The sequence below is a fragment of the Rhagoletis pomonella genome, unplaced genomic scaffold, assembly GCF_013731165.1.
Source record: "Rhagoletis pomonella isolate Grant_MI unplaced genomic scaffold, Rhpom_1.0 Rhpom_scaffold_00002, whole genome shotgun sequence".
Classification (NCBI taxonomy): domain Eukaryota; kingdom Metazoa; phylum Arthropoda; class Insecta; order Diptera; family Tephritidae; genus Rhagoletis; species Rhagoletis pomonella.
The window spans coordinates 65160473-65186051 of NW_023458556.1; the positions used below are offsets into that span (position 1 = coordinate 65160473).

A 25579-nucleotide genomic window follows, 5' to 3' on the forward strand; every position below is an offset into this window, starting at 1 on the left:
AGCGGCCTATATGCGAGACCTATATTCAGATAAATTTTTTGGTTTTTGGTGTTTTTATTCCGATATTAATGGGTACCCGATATTTTTAAAGCGATACTTTAAATGAGTACCATATCGATACTTTCGGTTCGATATCGTGTCACTAGACTTAGCACGTTTGCGAACTAAGCCAACGATATATTGAATAACTCAATGAGAAAGGAGGCCAGTATGTTTACATGTAGGTACTATTTATATAAAAAAAAACTGTGACCAATGCTAATTAACTATTACCACCTCTGCATGGTTTTAATACTCCGGAATCAGTGTCTTGAGGATGCATTAGACTAAGCCGAGCATACTTTGTAGTGCCATTAAATTATAACTTAAGAAAGTTTTATTACATAACAGTTGAGAAGTGCATGTGCAAAAATTTCATAAATTTAATGAAGGAAATGGTTGCACATGCAACAGTACAAAGCATGCTTTTAGGCGATCGGTGTTGGCAGTCGCGCCTAAAAATATGTAATAAAATTAAAAAATGCAATTAAAATGAGAAAGACAAATATCCGCAGCCCGAGGTCTAGAACCTCGGATCTATTGAATGCCATGCTACTGTTTCGTACACTCAGCCATTGCGACTCTATGCGCGGCGCAATCAAAATGCAACACTTATTCCTTTCATTGGTGATAAATCGGCAGACTATCCCGTAAGCTGGTATGATACAACTAGTATATCTACTGGTATGCGCTGATGCGTAGCCGGGCAATTTCCATTTCATAGGGCACCGCCATGCTGAAAATACTAGTCGCTAACATAATAAAAGAATGGAAGGCGAACTGAAAAGCTAATTATCGACCGACTACTTGCAGCATATTTCATGGATTACATTTACAAGGCAATGTCCTAGGCGGAAGTCACCATCGGCTCTCTCTGCACTACCAGGAGTTACTAAAGTAGTCACTTGCGTGATTTATGGGCGCCCTCTGTCGTAGTTTTTCGTTATTCTACTTACGACTGGTTCGACACTGCACTACCATGTGCATTATCACGGGTTAATAGAGTAGCTGCTTACCTAGGAGTAGGTGCAGTAGCGGTTCTAAAGTAGCGATTGACTCCAGAAGTACTGGAGGGGAGTGTAAAAACTTTAATTTCACTATTGAGCAAACCTTTAATTATTTAATCATAGTTTTGTCCCGAATTCATAATATTTTTGTTGGCCGGGCTTCACCTTACATTTTTGGAGTACTTAGTGTTGTCACACGAATGGAAGGACTTGCAATTTTGACATCGTATATAATTAGAGGACCATAAATTAGAAACTATAAGCCACATCATATTGAAACTAAGTGTTCCATCTGCCTTCGATAATCGTAAGAAGCAGATGGACAAAGTTAATACATAGATTAATTGTAAAATGGAAAAAGCTTGCATAGTATGTTCATAAAGTCGCTGTATACGATTCTTGCTGCACTTTCTTAACCCTAAACGGATAGTATTTGTCGATTTGACGAACAGTGTTGGTCTTTTTCCATTTTTCTCTCCATTGGACTGAAGAGCGAATTGCTATACAATATATATAAACGCTTCAAAAATAAGTAGCCTCTGTGGTTTTTTTATGTTAAGGTTCATCATTATTAAAAGTAGTTTGGCAATCTTGTATGCTAATTGATTCATTTTTAAAACAAAAAGGACTTTGTCGATTCGACGAAGATTACCTTTAAAATATGTAAAATAACGTCGCCCTCTAAGGGTTAAAATTCAAACGGCGGGTCTAATATGGAAAATATTTGTTTTTGAAAAGTTATTGAATATATGTACAATGAGAGGGAAAAATGTCCCGTAACATTTTATTTATTTTTTTGTTTTGTTCCAAAGAATTGTACGCTGTGTTGGATCACATTACATAATTAGTATGTACCTTCAATTACCGACTTGTTTTTGTTTCACTCAAATCGACAAATTGTAACTTACGTTTTATCTTTCTTACTGATGGGCATTTCTTTGACTGCCAGGGCGTATGCTGAACGCGAAATTGATCAACATTTGCTTGATCTGTGAAATAACTATAATTTGGCAGCTTAAAATGCTTTTTTTATCAAATGTAAATTTCAAACAGCTAGCTACTACGTATCAAGAGCAATGTTGAAGAACATAGCCATCCTCTTGGAATAACAGTGTTAATATTTTAGATAAAAATTATGCATCCTATACCTGTCCGCCTCCGGGGGTAACGGTAGACTTGCTGCTGCATGGGGCTCTGCCGTGGTCGACCGTTTTTTCCCCTTTTCTTATTTTCCGGCCCCAGGGAGAAAGCAAACCTCTAGGGATGCCGATGGAACTATACCCCATGAGGGAAAGTCGAAGCCGGCGGGGAAGCTGCGGAAATCGCAAGGGGAATTGGTCGAGCGCAAGTCCTCCACGGATAAGCAGAGGTTCACTCCCGCGAGTAAATCCTCAACGACTGGAACAAATGACCTTGATCTGCGCCCCGGCTGCTCCAAAGCAGCAATCAGAATTTCGCCCTCCGTCAGGGCCAGCGACAAGCAATCCTCCGGGAAAGGCGGGAAAGACAAACCACTGACGTTGCCTCCAAGAGACAGCGATCTCAGGACGACACCTCGAGTGGTTCCTAGTACCTCACGCTGGCGGTGTTGGACATTACCACGGACAACTGGAAGTCCGTCCTGCTGGGTTTATGCAAGTATATAAAGGGATACACCAGAAGTACCCTGGCCCTGCACCAGTCGTCCGCTGTGTCAAATGGCATCAAGGGCGAGTTAAGCTGGTAGCGTGCGCCGATGAGCGCGCGGTCCGGCTCTATAAGGAAGCTATCTCTACAATTGGACAGCTGTGGCCCGGAGTCGACTTAGTTGCCGTCCATAGGGAAATACTCGAGTTCATCCGACTGAGCAACGAAGGACTGCTCACCAGCGATTCGAGAATAGTCCGAGTTGGCGAAACCAAGCGGAAGCAGCGTTTTGTTGGCTTTCTCAGCAACAATGCTTCTGTCCCTGATCTCGAGGATTGTGGTAAGGTAATTAGCTACGGTAAAAATTCACCAGAGAAGGGAGCAGCAAGGGCAAGAGACGGGGAATGCCTCGAGCGGACCCGCTCCTTCAGACATTACCCCCGACGAAGGGGCCAAATAAACAAGCAACGCCGCGAGCGGACCTGCGGACCCCGAGTCGACATCGGTGGACCCCCACCAATGAGAGTATCCGATACCGCGACAGATCTGTCTAGGGTCGGTCTACAGTCGGTGGGCAACGCTGGACGAGGACCAGCTGCTGGTATCCCAACCGGAGGAGGAGGACGATGACATCAAAGTCATTACTGCCGCCGAGCGGAGGGAGCTAGAAGCAATGGACATAACCAATTCTGAGGATGGGGCAGATCCTCGGCTGATCTCCTTCTTCGCCTCAGTTAAAAAGCTGAGGACTTGATTCTAGTCCAAGAACCTTGGATCGTCAGGAACAAGGTTTGCAGACTGAACTCTGATGCCTACCAGGAGGTAACAGCTCCAGTAGCAGGTAGGATCACAGATTGTGTTCTAATTAAAAAAGTGTATTCTCATTTTTTACTCTCCCAATACAGCGACGAGAACACTGTTTGCATCAGCGTCCAACTGAAGGACAGCGTGATCTGGCTGGCAACCACCTACATAGCCCACGACAGCCATGTTTTTCCACCCTATCTATATACTGAGAGAAGCTGTGCAGGAACCAAATCGCAGGAAACTCCCGGCCATAATAGGGCCGACTCTAATTCCCATAATACGAACTGGGGCTCAAGCGACACCAACTCCCGAGGTGAGTGTTTGCTTGACTTTATTCTTTATATAATCTTACTGTATGTAACCGTGGGAACGATCCCACTTTTGTGACCTCTTTTAGAAGGGAAGTGCTGAACATAACCCTTGTGTCGAGCGGTTGGTCCGATCGGATAAGGGACTGGCAGGTGTCCAAAGAACACTCTTTTTTGACCACCTCTACATTAGTTTTAATCTCAATTTTGATTTTAACAGCATAAAGGAACAGAAAGCGAGCAGACTGGGCTTTCTACGCAGATGCGCTTCTCACGATAAGTCCTCACAGCCGTGGTCTCACAACCTTGTAAGTAGCTATTGAGGACCTCAAACACACACTACTGATCTCTGGTCTTGGCTGGATACCATCGTCACATTGCACAGACTCACTATGTGGCATCCATTACCAGTCGGCACCCCCGCGGAGAGTTCAGTCACGGGTTTTCGCCAACGCTAAATTACGCTAACTTTCCTATAACGGTAAATTTAAGAAATACGAAAACTTCATTAAAAAAACGTCCTCAAGCTCAATAAAAATTGTTAAATACAATTGTTATAAGGCCATAAAAAACTTCGATACTTCAAATTTTTAATGTACTCCAATTTGATACTCATACAATCTCTTAAACAGAAATAAGACTACTATTAATTTATGGAAATGTGTGTGGCACCGCCAATATAGATTTCTACCAAAACAGGTTAATTTATTTCATTCAGTTCATCTGAGCATATCATCAAAACGGTTTGAAATAAATTTAAAACTACCCCTGCTGGCTAGGAAAAAACTATATAATACTTGATTTTTTCTTAGTTTTCGAATTTATTTCTATGTCATTTTATACGGTTATTTAACTAAATTTAGTCTGCACACAAGGTTGCTTTGGCGATTCGACGGAATTTATATGCAATTAACAAATAATTGCTCCATTTATTATTTGAGCTCTTTTATGATTGATTGAGCTCAATTAGGAGCTGAATTGCAGAATTAAAAGGACATGTTTAGACTTTTGATGAGCCCTTTCAGATCTGCAACATAATCTGCTAGTAATCTAGTCATTTTTTAATAAATGGCTAAACAAGTTAAAGAAAACACAAGACTCAATAAACTGAAATGGTTTCCGTGCGTTTTAGATTGATATTAAAAGAAGTTTAGAAATACATAATTTAAAAAAAGCGAAATAATATGTTTGCATACATTTATTTTCTTTATGATAAGGGCTTATATTTGATAATAATTAATACTTATTTACGTTTTATTGTATAACTCTAAGTACTAATGTGTGCGTATTGTAAAATATGTACACATGCATATCGTCAGTTGAGATGCAAAAAGACGTAACATCATAACTGAAATGGAAAAAGTAGTGACTAATATTATTTTTTTCATAAAATGATATGGGAGTTGTAATTCGATGAAATCCATCATATTGATCAAAAACACAATTTTGAATTTTTATTAGTCACGACTTTTTGTATTTCAGAGACGATGTTTGTTACGTCTTTTTGCATTTCAGGTGACGATATCGACCTATATACATTTGTATATACATTTGCATGTTTTAATGCGAGTGTGTGGTTCTCTTTACAGGATGTCGGCGTTGGACGTTGCATTGCCTGTGGTACGTGTTGTTCTTGTAACTTGATGTACCATCGGGAAAAGCGGCTGATTGCCACAGCCAACAACCTGAAATTAAATTTAAACATAAAAACATTTTTAGTTAAAAAATTTCATATATAAAAATAATGCTTTAATATGAACAAAAGTAATAAATATACCTTCCTGAATGCCTTCCGAAAATTGTCTGATAAGAAGGCATACAATATAGGATTAATGCAGGAGTTCATGTATGCCAAAACATGTGAGATGATTTGTATTATTACAGAAACATGTGTGCCAGGATACCATTCCAAAGCTTTCATGACAAGAATTATCTGTAAATTTAAAAATGGAAGGCTTTCAAAAAATTTCTTAAGGCAGTGTCACACGATTGGTACATTTGTACAGATTTGTAAATTTTTTATATTGGGCTATTGGTACAAAATAAAAATATGGGAAGAAATTTTTTTTTGTAGTCACACCCCACCATGTAAAACATGAGAAATAAGCAACAATCGTCAATGGCAACAAATTGGAGACTCGCCGATTTATTGCCGTAGTGAGAAATCGGCAACGTTATTTCTTTTATGTCATTTTAGGAATATGTTTTCAAAAATTCCCAAACTGATGCACTCCACGCCAACGGATTCTTCAAACACATCTAAATTATGCCCGAGACAGGGTTGAAAAAATTGGAGGGCCCATAGCGAAGAAAATAGTTTATTTCATTTACAAATTATATGATTGTGTTCAAAAACAAATGAAATATTAAAAAAGAGTAAAATTGTTGCAGGAAATTATTATTCAAATATCGCCTGTAGCAATAATAAAACGACTCGCTCAGGCGAGTTGCCTGCGGCGGACGTTTTAGAGCGGCTAGAAATCGATACGATGGCGGTATTTCCGGCAATACATTTTTTGCTGAGGGCGACAAGTTTCCTTACTTCCGGCAACAAAAATTGTCTGGTGGGACGACTGTTACAATACAGCCAACTTCTATCGAAAAATTTTCAAAAATTGTTTATCGTTTTTGGGATACAGAAACATATTTGTGCATTCAAACGATTGGGATACAATTTTAACAATATTTTGGGTAAATACCCAGTCGTGTGACACTGCCTGAACGGGAATAAATAAATTTTTTCTTATCGTATCTATGTAGGCAGGTAAATAAGCTTGGTTAAGTTCTACACTACCCACCAAACAATTTTTGTTGCCGGCAATAAGAAACGGTCTCGGAAACAAATTTATTGCCGATAATATTGCCATCGTATCGATTTCCTATTACCATCGCTCTAAAACGTCCGCCGAAGGCAACTCGCCTGGACGAGTCGTTTTCTCATTACCTGAATGAGTCGTTTAATTATCGCTTCAGGCGATATTTGGAATAATTTTTTTCTTTTTAATACTTCAATTATTAAATATTTTTCTTTATAACGAGATGGTTTTTTTGTGAGAGTCAACAGTTTTTTGTAATTTTTTTCCGAAAACTTATGTTAAGATATATTTGGTAAGGTGTTAAACATGGGGTTTTTGGAAAAGGTAAAATTTTATTGCGGATTCCGATAGAATACCTATCCAGATAAAATATTTGTATGGCAAGATTTTTTTAAGGCGACAAACCCCTAGAAATGGGCGTGGCAATTGCAGGACTAAAGTTAGCAAACCGCAGCTTTTATTGCGGATTTCGGCAGACTATCGCTTCGTTACCAATCCACAATAAAGTCTAAATCTTTCAACTTTGGTTTTAATATAGCCACGCCCATTTCTAGAATACTCTTTGATTGAAAAAATTGTGGATCAAATGTTGTTAACGAAGCGATATTCTGTCGAAATCCACAATAAAATCTATGCTGTGCCATTTCTAGGGGTTTGACGCATTAAAGAAAAATCTTGCCGTACAAATATTATACCTGGGGGGTATTCTATTGGAATCTACAATAAAATTTAAATTCTTGCAAAAACTCGATGTTTAGCACCTTACTAAATATATATCAACATAAGTTTTCGAAAACAAATAACAAAAAATTTTTGATTCTCACGAAATAAACCATCTCTACATAAAGAAAAATATTTTAAAAATAGTTGTTTAAAAACGCCAATTTTTTTGAACCACGTTTTTTTATAGAGAACTAAACAAGGATTACGGTGGTATAATTTTAAAACCCTAATTTACTGGTCTTCACTATGCAAACCAACTTCAAAAAATTCAAAAAGGTAAGTAAGCTTTAGGGCAATCTTGACCATTTTATATATGGAAATATTAAGCCCGTTTCTTTAGCTTTAAAACGACGTTAACATGAAGTCTCTGCGATGGACAGAACTCGAGATATTACGATTTGAAGAAGTGCATGATTAGTCAGAACCACGAAAAAATGCAAACCTTGACAAATCATATCTCCAAAGAAAAAAAGAAAAAAAAAATTCCTCGAACATGTGTTAGCTTATTTCATGTATAGAACCGATAAAAAGAATTTGAAGCCAATCGAAAGTGTGACGCCAAGTTTGGTGTCAGATATGAAAAAAGTATGTCCCATTTATGGTCCAATATGTTTCATATTTAGAACGTATATTACTTAAATTGACGCCGTTGGGTGGTGCGGATGTCGATTTTTTATACGCTACTAATAAAATTTGTTTGGAATTACTTGGTTTTATTTTGGAGCAAATTTTTAAATTTATACAATGAGCTTCTGGCACCGAAGTTTTTAAAAATGACTCCATTGAAAAGATCGGTAGCAATTCTTTGTAAGCCAGTATGGTTTCTGTACTGCTCAAAATTAATCAAGGCCCAAATCCCTCATTCTTTTCATTCAAAATATCTTTGCACTGCGCGAATGCTCACACCTTTTCAATTAATTCTTTGGCAGAACATATTCCTCGTCGCAACGTTTGGGCTTCACTGTCTTTCATATATTTAGTAGATATGTATTTATAGTCGATAAGAACTTGTTAATCTCCTGCTGCTGGACCATGCAAATATATGTGCGTGTGCGTATAACTAGGTAAGTATGTATGTATGTACAAATAAATTCTTACGGCATATTGTCATACTTAAAATCACATACAAATACATTTGTACCTATTTTACTCACATGTATAGGGAGCCAACATATGGCGAATGCCAATACCACCACAACAACCATCCGTGTCACGCGTCGTTTACCTTTTCTGAAATTTTTGAAAATACGCAAATTACGTAGTTTGAAAATAATAGAATAAAAAAAAATCGTGCTGCATTCATATAGAGTAGAGTCCCGTTTATCCGAGCTGGTCAGTACCAAGGCCACCTCGGATAACTGAAAACTCAAAAAATATCTACGAAAGTAGGTGAATCACAAGAAAAAAAAATTTGCGATAAGAAATACGCATAAGATTTTCTACATCAACCTACATAAGTAAGTATAAGTATCACTTAAAAAGAAAATAGGGAAATTCGCTCTTCTGCGTATTCGTTGTATGATGTGTAATTGTAACTGCATGAGCGTGTGATTTGTTATTGCTAGCGGTACATCAAATACACATACAACAACAACCACACGCTCGTCCAGTTACAATTACGCAGGATACAGCGAATACACAGAAGCGCGAATTCCAATAACGATAGTATAAAGAGGTAAAAGCTACATATAACTTCTGCTTTATCGGTCACCACATCTCTTCTCAGACATCTTTACTAGAATTTAGGGCGATTTCAACTGCGTGCGGACATGTTGAGCTAAGTACATGCCGTAAACATTTTTTAATTGGGCTGAAAAACACTTATCCTTGTTTAGTTGACAGATTTCCCAAAATCCTCTCGGTTCGTATCGCTGGATTGTTAAATAAGTACTCAGTATGACCAAATTACAGTACAATTAACTTCATTTTGCAACACACACATTACAATACTCGTTAAGGCAATTAAAACACTTTACAAAACTTGATAACACAATTGATCTCTCTTCTACAACTTAACTTGTAGCTTGCTGATTCGGAACTGACTTGTCTGGTAGCTTGCTTACTTGCAACTGCCTGACTTCGCTGTAGCAGCGGCCTTATGGTCTGATAACTTCGCACAACTTCGCATAAACTTCAAAGTGTAATTTCGTAAGTACTTTGTAACTAATTTGTATGTATTCCATTACCCCGAAATTAGCAGAACTTTTAAAAGCTTAGCGATCTGTTGAGTTTATATTTTGCTTCACATTCTCTTAAGTTGCATTTTTATTGCACTGTACAAATGGATGTGCGAAGTTATGCGAAGTACATACCTGCGTTCTGAAGGTTATCGCTCATTCTCTCGCTGTTCGCAGTATTCATCCACTTGACGCTCACTCTCGAGCCATCTACGTCATTCCTCGAACATTCTGTCATTTTCTTGTTGTTCGTTTCGCACTACCGCAGTATTCGCCACACTGCCCTTTTCCTAAGTCTGATCATCCCAATCTGACACACTTGCTGTTCCAAATGCTGCAAGCCTTTTCAAGCCCTTCCACCTTCATCTTGGTTCTCGGTCTCAATCAACCGTTTGTGCGTCATGCAATCTTATACGGAACTTTCCAGTTACGTCGTTGTTTGGAGGTGAATCGTTTCATCCGACACGGCTTGTACATCCCGGAAACGCCCCTCGGCTCGATGCGTTATTAGGCATTACTTCCGACTTATCACCGGGAGTGCACCATCTCACATGGCCATACATCTGCCGGCAACGGGTGGTGATCAGACCATGTTTCTTCCCATGGGCACCTCTTTCGCCGGATTTATTCCGGTTCCTCTGCCCATGACTACCAGGCTTCGATCCTCGAGCTGCACTGCGTTTGGCTTATCTTGCTAAATCCGGATCCTTACGCTGAAACTTGCCTATTGTTTCCGCATTTCGCTCTTACGCCGATATCCACTTCATTGACAGGTCATGTATATCCTCAACTTTGGCCTCCGGCTTTACTGCTTGCCTTTGCTTCCTCTGAAAAGCACGACCTTTTCCTGGATACATCGAAGCGCGCCTACTGCCTTCACAGCCTCCGTCATTTCCGGCAACCGGCGTATCAGCATTGAAGCGTAGTTCAGTGGCTCTCTTCCTGCTGGAAATACTGCCTGGCTTGCCATGAATACTTCCTTGTGGTGACTTCCTCCTTCTTACAGAGTTGGCGGAACCTTCAGGTTTTTCCTTAATGACTGGGCCTCTTCCTCATCGCCATCACTGCCAACCTCTGCCCAACTAACCGCTCCCGTTTCTGGTGGGGTCTTCAGCACTTCCTCTAAGACCAACCGTCTGCTGCAGTACTGGTTGACGTAGTCAACCCTAAGTGGCACTTTCCTGTCGCGATATGTCAGTATCATTCCCTGGAGGTAAATTTTCATGCCTTGGCCAAGTAATAAGTCCATGCTGATGATGACTTCATCCACAATGTCTGCCACTATAAACTTGGTCTACGAGGCCAAGCCCCCGATTATTACCTCGGGTGGTACTTCTCCCATCACTTGGGTGCGCTCACCAGTCGCTTTGCTCCAGGTAGTGGCTTCACATAAAAACTGGGCAATAAGGTCGAATTATGGAATGTGACGCTTGAGTATCCGCTGTCAGCAATCGCTCATGTCCGTCCACCTATCCACCAACAGTAACATTGGGCCATATGCATAAAAAAGTGAGCTTAAGCTCCGACGTGATTTTCAGTACAAATTCTAGAGCTTGAGCTCACTTCGCCAGTCCAAAAATTGAGTCTGAGCTTAAGCTCACTTTTTATGCACAAGGCCCATCTCTCGCTTTTCTGACAACTCACGAGACGGAGATTTTGGGGCATTAAATTGTGGGAGCTAGCGCGCGCCCCTTTCTGCTGGCTCGTTTTAGATTAACGTCTGATCGGCTCGTCTTCCTGAGCCCTGCGTTTACGTACTGCTGAACTGTTACACCAGTTAGAACCCATCTAACATTCGCGTGAGAAGTGGCCAGGTTTTTCGCAACTAAAGCATTTTCCAGCAACATCCTTTCTCTCGGTTTCACCAGGAGTATTTTCCCTGCCATCGACTTGAGTGCTTTCAGGATCTCGCTCATCCTGTCAGTTGTCTCCACTTCTACTCGATGGGCTTTGTAGGCTGGTGTTCTAAGGAGCACCGCTGTTTCGTCTGAGCATACGAGAGAGTTTCAGAAAATGTTGTCTTTGAATTCGCATACGTCTTTCACTTGGTGTACATGTCCCGCATTCCGCTGAGATGAACCTCTGGATTTTCACCATTTCGAGGTGCTCACCACATGCGTCTCCAATTGCCAAATCAGCCAAACTCTCGATCTCAGAGGCGAATTCCTGTAGAGACTCGTTGGATTGTGGTGGTGATTCTCCAGCTCCATCTGGTAAATTTGCATCCTGTGTTCGCTACCATAACGCCTTTCCACAGCACCCATCAATGCATCGTAGTTGTTCCTTTCACAGTCAGGAATAGTCTTCAAGATTTCCGACGCCGGACCTTTCAATGCAACAAACAGCACAACGGATTTATCCTCCATACTCCAGTTGTTTGGTGTAGCCGAAGCTTAAAGACTTGGAAAGCAATCGTGCTATGAAAGGCTGGAGTTTTTACCTTGTGAGCGTTCGTCGAAGCGGCTGAACAATTCAACTGCAAGTCTCAGAGACGACCTTCCAACTCGCCCATCATAGTCTCGACTTTGTCCTCTCTGTCTTCGCTTTTTCCTGTATTTGTGCAATCTTTGCATCCTGTGCTTCCAGTTGGGCTGACATCTGCGCTGATGATATACGTGTCTCCAGCTCTTGTAACTGTGATGAGACATCTGACGACAACTGCGACCTCTCCGCTTCCAGCTGGTATGAATTCTGCGATGACCTCTTTCAATAACGTGTTCATGTCCATAATGGGAGCCCGTCCCTTTTCTTCAATCTTCGTAGGAGATTCATGCTTCTGTTCATCCTTCCGGGATGCCTCGTCGTCCTCACGATCGAAGTCGTATTTGTCAACGCCGATGCCTTCCTTTTTCATGGCCTCTCGCAGCCGTGATAGTAACTCCACTTCTCTCCCGGAGGTTGATAAATTTCGCTTTACCAACTCCTGTTTGAGTTCCCCGATTTTCAGTTCTTCAATTTTTGCCATTTTCTGGAGTTTCTCTTATGGGATTTATTTAACAATCCCACTTCTGACACCAGTTGTTACGATTATCCTTGTTTACTTGACGGATTTCCCAAAATCCTCACCCCCATCATAGAACGTTCTGAAGTTTATCGCTCATTCTCCCATTCTCTCCCTGTTCGCAGTATTTATCCACTTGACGTTTCTCACTGTCGAACATCCAACGACATTCCTCGAACATTCTGCCATTTTATTGCTGTTTGTGAAATGAAATATGTGTTAGTTACACCGACATGTACGTGGGTTTCCTTCCGCCATGAAGTATCAAAATACCGTCTCTAGTGATAATCAAACAATTTCTAAAATGTTCGCTCAGTTTTTTAAATCCAATTATTCCATAAACTCACATGCTAACATTGACTATCCTTTTAAACTATGTCCAATGAACTCAATAAATATCCCAGTAATATCTCCCGATGATGTAGTAGTTTAGCTGAAATCCTTAAAGCAGTCCCTCAGTTATGGTCCTGACCAGATCCCTACTTGTATTCTTATAAATTGTTCTAATTATCTCTATGAGCCGTTAACAGCGATATTTAATTTATCTCTTAAAGAGGGCGTTTTTCCAACTATATGGAAGGAATCGTTCATAACCCCGTTACATAAAAGCGGTAGCAGATCTTCAGTGGAGAACTACCGGGGAATAGCTAAGCTTTCTGCAATTCCTAAATTATTTGAAGCAATTATAACAAATCAGTTGACGCATTCTATCTCTTCTAGAATTCCATATAGTCAACATGGATTTTGCAAGGGCAAATTAACTTCTACAAATTTACTCGAATTAACATCCTACATCTCAAAAGCATTTTGTGAAAGCAAAACTGTTGATGTTATATATACTGACTTCAGTAAAGCATTTGACAAAGTGTGCCACTCTTTGCTCATCTACAAACTTGATCTTCTTGGTCTTCCACCTAATTTTCTACGTTGGATCTCTTCATACCTCTATTATAGATCACAAAGGGCAATGTTTAAAAATACTATCTCTGACGTCATTGATGTTACTTCAGGAGTCCCTCAAGGTAGCCACCTAGGCCCGGTTCTGTTCTTGCTTTTTATAAACGATATTTCTACAGATATACAATTTTCCAAAATTTTAATGTATGCAGATGATGTAAAGCTTTATAAATCGTACGTTTCAATTAAAGAAAGGTCTTTGCTATAATCAGACTTAGACAGTATGGCTTACTGGTGTCAAGTAAATCTTATGCCTCTAAATCTTAAGAAATGTAAAGTAATGAGCTTCTCGCGAAGAGCTGTTCATCCCACTTCTTATACAATAGGTAACCATAACCTGGAACAGGTATACAATTTTGTGGACCTTGGTATCACAATGGATCCTAAGCTTAATTTTAATCTTCATATTAATGTGACAGTCAACAAGGCTAAAGGTGTACTTGCATTTGTGAAACGATGGTCAAAAGAATTTTGTGACCCTTATATCACTAAGACCCTGTTTACAACATTAGTTAGGCCAATTCTGGAATACGGTTCGGTGGTTTGGAATCCAAGGTATCAAATTTACTCAGACAAGATAGAGTCAATTCAAAAACAATTCCTACTTTTTGCTTTAAGAAATTTCCGTTGGGATTCTCAATATAACCTTCCACCTTATACGAGCCGATTAAAACTTAATAATCTTCCTACACTTTCCAGCCGCAGGCAAATGCTTGGTACAATTTTTATAGTTAAATTACTAACAGGCTCAATTTCAAGTCCGCTTCTTCTTGGCGAAGTTAGCCTTAATGTTCCCTCCCGGGTATCAAGACACTTTTTCCCCCTATTTCTGAAAGCTTGTAAAACTAATTTTGAATTGCACGACCCACTCCGTTGCTTATACCAGGATTTTAACTCTCATTCCAGCACGTTTGATATATCAGAGCCGCTTTTCAGCATTAAGAAATCGATACTGTCCTCTCTCAATAAATGAATTATTAAAATAAAGACATAAAATCGGCTGATGAATTTAGTTCTGTAGCTGAACAGTTTTAGATCTCGACACTTAACCAACTCCTGCCTATCGTGACTCGGCGCAAAAATTGAAAATACTCGTTCCGTACGTCATGCGGACTGCGCCCCTCGTACGGATGGGCGGGAATGGAGGGTAAAAACCGTTGGGATATTATTATTATTATTATTATGACTCCTACCAATTTGCCAAACGACGCGCAGTGTTTCGACTATATGGAGGCAGGTAGAAAAAAGTCATGGTGACAGTTGGTAAAAAAAAACGGTTTGACTTAGAGAGGGAATAGTAAAAGTCATAAGTACCAAATTTTACATTTTTTACTCACCATTACATTATTTACATTACATTATTTACATTACATTTCCATTATTTATTCTTCTCGAACGATACATTTCCAAAAAAATACGGGAATGGGCGCGATACCGACTAATCAGTTTAGTTGCATTTGGCGCTGAACCCATTACAGAAAGTGTTTCTTTTTCAATTGTAATTAATTATCTAAATGTCGTGGAATATTCAGGTGAAGGTATTTATCATTTATTTGGTATTTTCCTATTTTCTTACCAAAAAATTTACTTTGAAATGTAGATGCTAAAGATTATTAGTAAAAAAAAGTGTGAGTACCGGTCCGTCAGGTCTTGAAATTAGACTAATATTTTACAGAATTTTATGTAGTTTTCGAATATACAATTTGATCTTTGCGCGCGACTTTGCAAATATATGTAATTTTTGATTTTCAGCTTCTTTTTGCATAATTTAGCGAAAAGAATTTTTCAAACAATGAAAAAATCCCACCAGATATTGGGAAAAAAGCGAGTATTGCCACCTGAGTCATTTTATTGTATAACCTTTGTTTTCTGAGAGTGGAAAGCAGGAACCAAAAATTACCCAAAATTCCATCACATTTAATGGCTGGGCCCACATTTTTTGTGAGTTTTGAACGTTATAGTAATCCAATCTTCCCCATATTTTATATTTAGGTTTTTCTAATAAAATAAAGACTACAAACTATATTTCATCGAAATCGGATGAGAGTTAATGTTTCCGCCCACAATAGTAGAGGGCGTGGCAATTATTCTATCTTTACAAAATTTCATAATTCTCTATTTCTAAGTAAAACTGGAGCACATGTCAAGTTTCAGTGAAATCGGTGCAGGTGTACTATTATTTCCATCTGCCTCCATATAGTCGAAACACTGTGCGACGTCGTAACGAAGTTTACTTTTTAACAATATACTAAAACGCGTTTAATAAGTTCACTACTTTTGTTGAACATAGTAAACAAGCAAACAAATCAAAATGGTTGTAATGGTGAATAGAAAGGTGCTACCAGATGTTCGAAAATTAAATACATACGCGAAAATAAAGGGATGTTCAAATGATGTATTATGGAACGAATTTCCGTCATCCCTTGTCAAATTTGGTTCGTTCCATAATACATCATACACCCACCCTGTCGGAAACAACAACAACCAAAAAGGAAGGATGTTCAAATGTCTACTTTTCTCTACTTTCACAATTATCTCGATAATATTAGGGAATAGATGAGTATAATATGTTTTTTTTAAATGTGTTAAACAGTGAGCTCTACGATTTGATTATTTTTCATTTGTTGGTTTAATGTTCACTATATTTTTATAAAAGTATAGCTCGTTATATAACACCAAGCATATATTAAATCCAAGAAATATCATAAAAATTTTACATACATATGTACGTACTTTTGGGCAATTAGGGTTACTTTACCCTGTTAAATATATAAATGTGTGCGCACAAAAATGTCAAATATGCTATAAAAATTGCTTACCTTGACTCCTCGGATGGCTTACATCCAGGTGCGCTTCTCCACAGACGCGCCAACATACCCATATAGAGAAAGCAAATCAAAGTCAGTGGTGCAACGTACGACGATATAAAGAAAGATATCTTGGAACAAAGTTGGATAAAGCATAAAGTTATGAATAGTTAGTTATACGACATAACCATTTACATAAATGTTTGCATTAGGGTGGCTCAAAATTTTTGCCTCCAGCCAACCCCCAATTGATTTTTAATAAAATTACCTTCAGCGGCTCGTCAAACCTCATACAGAACACAAATAGCTTGCAGCAAAGGGATATTTCGCTCTTAGGCGTATTTAGTTCCGCAGCACGTTTTGTCAACGTAAAATTTAATCAGAAAATTTCAGAAAAATAGCCGAAAACCTACCCTTTTCACAACCACTTTCGGTACTTTTGGAACTTCACAATCACACTGTCAAAGAGCGAATCAACACGATTTCAGAGGCCTCGTATTAGTGAGGTACCCATTCGCAATGCAAATCGAAGAAGAACGAAGTACTTGAGACTTATGCCACTAGCGACTAAATTTTTAAAGCTATCGAACAATTTGTACAGAACAATGGTTTGAAAGTCTGCGAACGAAAGGGGCGATGTCTAGGATGAAGCAAGAGGCAGAAATCGCCACGAGCAGCCACTGTATGATCCCTCGGTATTCCCTGGCGACTAGGAAGATGCCACCACTAGATTTAAAACCCGTATTGAATGACGCTGCGAAGATAACAGAGGCCTGCGAAATTAAAACACATCTCTGGTTTTTTCTAGCACGTCGAGATTATTTTATTGGTGACATGTATATTTTAGAATTTATAGCAATTTGCATGAAAACCCCATAAGCAAACAAAGTAATCAGAAAAAGGTATGTAACTTCGAAGTTAACGCTAAGAAAATTGATAACAGCCGGTTTCACTAGCAATTTCCATATAAATTTCAAAAAATTAAAATCATGTATCCCTTTCGCTTTATCAACGCGCATTACCAGCGTTAACTTGGAAGGTTTAGAAAAAACCATTGTCGAATATTTTCCCAACATTGACTATGAGGATGGCTTGAGCTGGATAACAAACCCGTTTTCATGTGGCCCGAAAAGTAAACCTACTGAGAAGACCAATTAAGCTTTCGAAAACCTTCTGGACATCAGTGAAGACAGCACTTTGATTATTAAATACTACGAAGGGAGCCAAGAGAGGTCTGGATGGAAGTGTATGCAGAAAACACTGCTCTTGGCAAGATTACATTAAAAATACTAGTGACTTTTAGGCCCTTATTATGAGTTGCATTCGATTTTCGATCTTCGCTGGTTATCGAATATCGAAAGTGAAATTACAAGCTATGCAACCGTGTCGGAATTTTCGTTGAGTATCGAATTTTCTGTCGAACAGAATTTTGCTTCCGATGGTGTAGCGAAGTGCTAGAAAATTGTGAAAAATATATGATTTTGCATTTGCCTTTTTACTTTATGCCAGCTAGACTAATTTTAAACAATTTTTTATTAATTTCATGCAGTTCTAACGTCATGAATATTAAACACAAGCTCGAAAGGATGGTTTTACTTTTGAAAGAAAATCCCAATACTCAGTTCACGCGATATCTGAGAACAAAATCGTAAGCTGTTGATAGTTTTAAAATATTTTAAATAGATTGGACTCACAAACGCCTCTTTAGACAGTCGGAAGTTTTTAATAAATCTGTTGACAAATTTCTTATATATATTTTATGTCAAAATATATTCGAAAGACTACACTTAAACCCATTTAAACATTTTCTACTCCTGACCAGTTTATCAAGCTCTCATCCTCTGACGAATCGTTGAAACAGATTGTACTCATTTTTACCACGCTTTAATAAACTCGCTTTCTTTTTTATTTCATTTTAATTTGCACAAATTTACATATATACATATGTATAAGCACACTATTTAGTTTGCTCGATTTGTAAACAAAACTTCTCAGCGGTGAAAAATATACTATTGCAAACAACCTAACCGAGCAAAATTCTCAATAGTGCTATTCTTCATCGAATGAGCGTCATAATACCAAATGAAAATTCGTTCGATTAGCACTTTCGACCACAGTCGAATGCAACTCATAATAGGGGCCTTACATTTAGATTTCTATGTGAGACTGCATTTTCAACAAATGCTTACATAAACAAGTAATTTTTAAGCAAAAAAAAAATAAAACAAAACTGATTTCAATTCCCATCTAAGAATTTAATTTTGTCGTTAATCTATTCATGATCCAAAGATCGGATTTAAACCAAATTAGACCACCTGTCAGGTAACACCTTCCCTTTAAAAACGAATTATAGTAATCGGTTAACGTGGTCCAAAGTTATGCGGTAACATACATAGAAAAAAATAATAAAAAAATATTCCGTTGAATTGATAACCTTATCCCTTTTGTGAAGTCGGTTAAAAACAAATACAGCAGCAAGCTTTCAGCGTCAAATGATTTCAAGGTAAAATTGTCAAAGCTCCCAATGAACTTAAAGGAAATTATGAAATCATCAAAACAATTTCAGTCCTCACATAAAAGCTAAAGGAGCATTTTGTTTTCTTGTTTTCGTAGACATTTGAAGAGTAGGGGTGCCGCGAAGTTTTTTAGCACAACAAGTGTGCCGAGGTGAAAAAAGTCTGGGAACCCCTGAACTAGACGATGAACTAAAATACTTTACAAACTGTTAAAATCTGCAAATATCTGAAATATTTGAATTGACCATAAAAACTTTTCTGAAAAGTTGTATTTCCTTCTCTCCTTAAGGTAAAATTAGTAAGGTAAACAAACTTTCAGAAAAAGGATTTTCTTCTAATTAATTTTTGAGTTCCTTTGCCTAGATCCAAGAGTTTATGGTGGAGCCTGCATTTTCCCGTGAATACAAATGTATGTTTTTCCACTGCATTTCGAAATTTGTAATTTTATCAACGCTTAAGTTTTGGCTTTCTTTTTCTACCGTGGCCGCCTGAGAGTGATTACACTGTCTCAGCTTATCTGAGCTCGAATTACTGCCGGGTATAGTTAGTCTACTCCCGCTAACGTGGTAGAAACTAATCGACTTACTTGTCCACTTTCCATTTGCTTACGTGCCATTTGCATCAGGAATTTTAGTCAACACTTGTAAAATGAAATTATAGATTTTTAATTTTAATATATTACCAAATACAATTTAAACTTTCAAAAAAGTAGATTTTCCTATGTATTTTGGACCACCCTAATGTGCATATACTAGACCGACCGAATCATGATGCATGGTCATGACCTTTTTGGAGAGGGCATGAGCCGCCATTGACAAAAATGTTACTCCCGACCACCTAGTGCCCCTATGGTTCCCCAGGGACCCCTTAGAAAAATTGCCAAAAGTCACGATTTCCACTTGCGTCCACAGTATTTTTGCATAGAATTCGGTTCTCAATGACCGCCCTTATAGGAAAGTTTCCCCAACTAAAAAACTAAAAACTACAAAAGAATTCCAGACTCTTCCTGAATTACGGTCATTTTTTTAATTTAAGCCTTATAATTAATTTAATATTTTTCTGATTTTTATACCCGAGCGCCCTGCCCCTAAGGCCACTATCACACTTAACTTTGCTTACTAAGTAGTGTTTGCCACAATATGAATGGCAACGTCCAGTGCGTAAAATAATAACTGTCGCACAGGTTTTTTGAAAAATAAAAGGGTTCTTTATAGATTTTGTGTTTTACTTTAATTTTATTAATTGGTTTTAAAATTTTAATCCTGATTTGCATTTGCCAGCTTTGGGAGATAAGTACATGCGGCACGAACCTCTTTTTCAGGTGTATTTTTTCCTAGACTTTGTATAAAAAAAAAGAAAAGAAACCTGTATAGGGTTGGTCGAATGAATGCCCTCCTAGTCACCAGTTTCGAGTCTTTTCGATTGCTGAGTATGAGGCCTTATGTTGGACAAAAGACGGAGTATAAAGGACCCAAATGGGGGAAATTAGCCTATGGTTACAGAAGATATGTAATAAAGTAACCGACGAAGACTTGCGATTTTCTCCCAAACCCCCTGGTAAACCCAAATGAAGGTTAAATTTAAAGACTATACATTAACTACTTTTTTTAATTGCAGAAAGAAGTACAAAGCTAATAAAGGAGTACATTTTCAGATATATTTTTTTGGGAGTACAAGGGAGTACATTGCAATAAAAAGGAGTACGTTTACTCTCAAAAGCAGTACGTCTGGCAACCCTAGTCCCGAGGCTTAAAATTTTCTACCGTGAAGTTACCATGCACGTGGCCATCCCGAAATATGCAGCTAGTAGTACAAAATAATGATGAAAATAATTGGATAAACCAATAGATTCTCTATGTACATTACACAATGTAATACGAGAGTTTTACTTGCCTTTCGTTTCATATTTAATTTTAGAAATAAATAACTAAAAGCTCGCTATAAAATTAGTTATGCTTAAAATATATTTTTTCAAGTAATTTACATTTTTTTTAAAGTAAAAACCACTTTTTAGTTTCCTCAAGAATATGGTAGCTTCAATTTAAAAGAAATGTCAAAATCTCAGTTTACGTCAAATGGCGAACAAGAGGAAAGTAAAACTACCTTTAAATATTTGTATAATGGGCGAAATGTTCAGTATGCGCAAATTTGGCATTTCCATGAATTATAGTTTAGAAATAAAAGACAGTCTCTTTGGTTTTGGTTTGATGCCTTTCCCAAGAAGGCGTTGATTGAATTTGCATTCAAAGTAAATATGTATCCATTTAATTTGCCAAATCATCTTAAACAGAGCATTTAATGAGGAAGGAATTACCTGAAATCCGATTAAACTCCAAGCTCTCTCTTCGGTGGAGAAAACGCAAGCTGTGTAATTACGTCCTTTGAAATAGTAGAGGCGTACAGAATGAGCCAAAGCCACTGGAATGGCTGTAGTGATAATGAGCACCCAGGCACAGAGAATAGCCCTGCGGAAAAGGATATGCAAATTTAAATATTTATATTTTAATGGACTCAGGTTGAATTGAATTTGTGGGGCTCTAATTATAAAACGGAGCACTTATACGCTTACTTACAGCATCGCATTACGTTCGGTACGCAATGACATACTCGTGACCGGATGCACAACTGCCAAAAACCGATCGAATGACATCAGCACCAGAGTATAGACACTGCAATGACAGGTGACCACAATCATATACTGTACGAATTTACACCACAAATCCCCAAAAGGCCACGTGGGCAGCACATAATCGGCGGCGGTGAATGGCACACAGAATACAACGAAGAGTATGTCGGAGACGGCTAGATTGATGATAAGTAGGTTGGTGGTGGAGCGCATTTGTTGATTGGCAGCGACCACTGCAGAGAAGGAAATTAATGTTTACATGAAAACATAATGCATAAAAAATTTGAAAGAAAATAGCTACAGAATTCTGAATAAAGAAACATCCGATTCGAGAGTTCGCACACAATTAAGCAGTGGCGTAGCCAAAGGGGATGCGGGATAGTTCCTCGTCCCCCTTCGTCAATAAAACACTATTTTTTACTTATGATTGCATAACAGTTTTTGAGATAATCGGTTACTGTATTATGCATGTGAATATGGCATGTGATATAGTAAAGTCGGAATTTTTATTGTTCCATACCAAAAAATATTTCCACATTTTTTTTATTTTGAAATCAAAAAATATTAAGAGGTGCTTAAAGCGCCCAAAGTTTTGCATGTATTTTATATGGGGAAACAAGAACTTTTCGGAGAAATGGTATGGAATTCTTAAAAATCATTATTTTTTTTATCGGAAAACCCTGCTTATCTGCAGGAGATTTCCAATATTAATAACCCGTTGTTTATTTAACCATTTTTTCATCAAAACTATAACTTAAAGGTCCGCCAAAAACCCCAAACAATGCGATGAGGAGACCAATAAAAAATTGTTAATAGTATTACTGAAAGTCTCCTGAAGAGAACGAGAGTTTTCCGACCGAAATATATTGATTTTCAAGAAATCTATACCATTCCTGCTAAAAGTTGCTGTTTCCCATATAAAAATACATGGAAAATTTTGAGCGCTTTGAGCGACCTCTACGTATTTTTTTATTAAAAAAAATAGAGGTATACTTTTTTTCTATATAGAACAATCCTAGGGTTCGAGAGCATTACAATTCCGACTTTACTGTTTTTGGAGCACCCTACTGCACACACTAGCCTTTTCAAGAAATACTTTATACTAATAAATATAAAAAACTAGAGAAGATAGCAATTTTGAAGAAAATCGATTCGCCTGTTTCAGTTCAACAATGTTACATAATAAAAACTAGTTGAAAACAATTGTAGGGTTCTCCCAAAAGAAAAAAAAGTTGAAATAATCAAAAATTTTCAACAAAATTTAATTTTTTATGGTTTTTATTAAAAATTTTGGGTATCATTCTTCTTCTTCTTATTTGGCGCTGTAACCGCCTAAGCGATTTTGGCCGAGTCCAAAACAGCACGCCAGTCATTTCTCTTCTGTGTTAACTGACGCCAATTGAAAATGCCATGTGAAGCCAAGTCCTTCTCCACCTGGTCTTTCCAACGCAGAGGAGGCCTTCCTCTTCCTCTGTTCCCAGCATCGCGGCCCGCGTTGAATATTTTCAGAGCAGGAGCGTTTCTGTCCATCCGAACGACATGGCCAAGCCAGCGGAGCCGCTGAATTTTAATTCGCTGCACTATGTCTATATCGTTGTAAAGCTCATACAGCTCATCGTTAAATCGTCTGCGATATTCGCCATCACCAACGCGTAAAGGTCCGTAAATCTTTCGCAGAATCTTTCTCTCGAAAACTCCAAGAGCCGCCTCATCAGATGCTTTCATTGTCCATGCTTCCGCGCCATACACCAGCACAGGCATGATGAGTGACTTATAGAGTGTGATCTTTGTACGACGAGAGAGGACTTTACTTCTCAATTGCCTACTCAGCCCAAAGTAGCACTTGTTGGCAAGAGTGATTCTCCGTTGGATTTCAAGGCTGACATTATTATTGGTGTTAATGCTGGTTCCCAAATAAACGAAGTCGTCTACTTTTTCAAACTTGTAACTGTCAACAGTGACGTGGGTGCCAAGACGCGTATGCTCTGACTGTTTGTGTGATGACAGGAGATACTTCGTTTTGTCCTCGTTCACCACCAGACCCATTCGCTTTGCTTCTCTATCCAATCCCGAGAAGGCAGAACAGACGTAGCCCTTGTTTTTACCGATAATATCGATGTCGTCGGCATACGCCAGCAATTGTACGCTCTTATAAAGTATTGTGCCTGAGCGGTTCAGTTCTGCGGCTCTTATTATCTTCTCCAACATAAGATTAAAGAAATCACACGAAAGGGAGTCCCCTTGTCTGAAACCTCGTTTGGTATCAAACGGCTCGGAGAGGTCCTTCCCTATTCTGACGGAGCTGGTGGTATTGCTCAACGTCATTTTACACAGCCGTATTAGTTTCGCGGGGATACCAAATTCAGACATCGCGGCATAAAGGCAACTTCTTTTCGTGCTGTCGAAAGCGGCTTTGAAATCGACAAATAGATGGTGTGTGTCGATCCTATTCTCGCGGGTCTTTTCCAAGATTTGGCGTATTGTGAATACCTGATCTATGGTGGATTTTCCAGGCCTAAAGCCACACTGATAAGGTCCAATCAGCTCGTTGACGGTGGGCTTCAGTCTTTCGCACAATATGCGTTGATTTTTAATAATATAACAAACGCTTTTATTCCCCATTTAGCATGCGGATGTGCTCGAAATGTTAGCGAAAAAATTAATAAAAATCAAAGCGTCCCCTTAGTTACTTGGAGATTGCACTTTATTATATTAAAATCTATTAATAAATAAAACAGCATACCCAAAATTTTTCTAGAAACTGAAATTATTACTCTTTTCACTTTTGGAATAATTTTTTTTATAGCATTTAACATTTTTTTGAAATTTTATTATTTTTTTGTAGCTTTGTGGTTTACTAGTTTTTTTCAGGGGGAAAAAATGCAGTGTGTTTAATGAGAGACGTGATGGCAAACATATATTAGAACTTTTTTAATTATATTTCAATGAAACAAAAACTAATTATGGAATAAAAAATTTATTTTTTACTTAAAAAAATATAAGTTTTAGTTAAAAACCCCCGTATGGAAATTTGAAGGTAAGCCTAGTAATAAATATACGGTAACAGTAAGGAAAATCAAAAACTAAAGCGTTTTCGTTCCTACAAAAAATGTTGCCTTTTCATTGCCCTGTTCTTAGTGTTTGTGCTTAGAGGGCAATGAGAAGGTAACATTTTTTGGTAGAAACGAAAACGCTATAATATTCTCACGTGTCGGAAAGTTTTAAGTATCTAATACCTACCCAAATTTCTAATTATTTTTTTTTTAAGGAGAAATCATCGCATGCCTGTATTATCTATTAAAGACTAGAATGTCATGGATAAAGAGTACTCATGATCGTTTTGAAGAGGAATACAACTTCGACAACAGTTAAAGTTATTAACATAACTTCAAAAACCAAGCAGATTTTTTATCTGGCGAAACACGCAATCATATGACTAGAGTGCATCCTTATGAAGACAAACCCTACTTCGAAAATAGAATGCGCAATTTGTCTAACATTTTAAATTTATAGAAGTGTATAAATTTGCTTGTTGCTGACTCTAAATGAAGAAAATTTGCTGAGTTCAAAAAGTTTAAATTTGCACAGGATTTGCACTAAATCTTAGAATACAGCTCTCAAGAAAAAACCACAAGGAATATTTTTCATTACTGAAGTGGAACTTCTTTAGCGGCGGTTGGTTAGTTGGGAGTAAATTGGCAAATTCAACGGAAATTGCACACGGAAATGGTGCAACGGATACGGTTCGGGCTGATACAAGTGCTTCTTGTGTGTATGCATATGGTATTAATTTAACAAAAATTTGCTAATAAAAGGTTAAAGAATACACACAGAGAAAAAGACCAATACAAGAATGAAAGTAAAGGTGACTACGTAAGGCAAAGGTAAAAATAAAGACAAAAACAAAGATCCGTAAAGATAAAGGCAAAAATGAAGACCAAGGTAAATTTAAAAACTTTTTTATATATATAAGGGCAAAGGTGAAGAGGAATATGTAGATGAAGAAAATGATAAACACAAAAGTAAAGACAAAGAGGAGGATGAGGATACCGACAAAAGTAAAGATGAAGATAGGGGAAGAAAGATTAAAATAAAGGTAATTAAAGAAGAAAGGATATAGAGAGACACAGAGACTCAATCTGGGAACTGTTTTGGGATTTTCGGGATTC

The 25579-nt window shown here is 38.0% G+C and overlaps 1 protein-coding gene across 1 annotated transcript in view; it reads right to left on the reverse strand.

Annotated features, from left to right (window-relative positions):
- Positions 1-5319: 5319 nt before the first annotated feature.
- LOC118734706 (allatostatin-A receptor-like) overlaps positions 5320-25579 on the reverse strand; it is a 37834-nt gene continuing 17574 nt past the window's right edge. Inside the window, exons 2-7 of the mRNA XM_036464413.1 lie at positions 21358-21643; positions 21099-21249; positions 16281-16399; positions 8481-8556; positions 5565-5720; positions 5320-5472 (exon numbers count right to left, since the gene is read on the reverse strand). Of these exons, the coding sequence (XP_036320306.1) occupies positions 5371-5472; positions 5565-5720; positions 8481-8556; positions 16281-16399; positions 21099-21249; positions 21358-21643 (890 nt within the window). The 3' untranslated portion in view covers positions 5320-5370. The remainder of the gene's footprint in view (positions 5473-5564; positions 5721-8480; positions 8557-16280; positions 16400-21098; positions 21250-21357; positions 21644-25579) is intronic.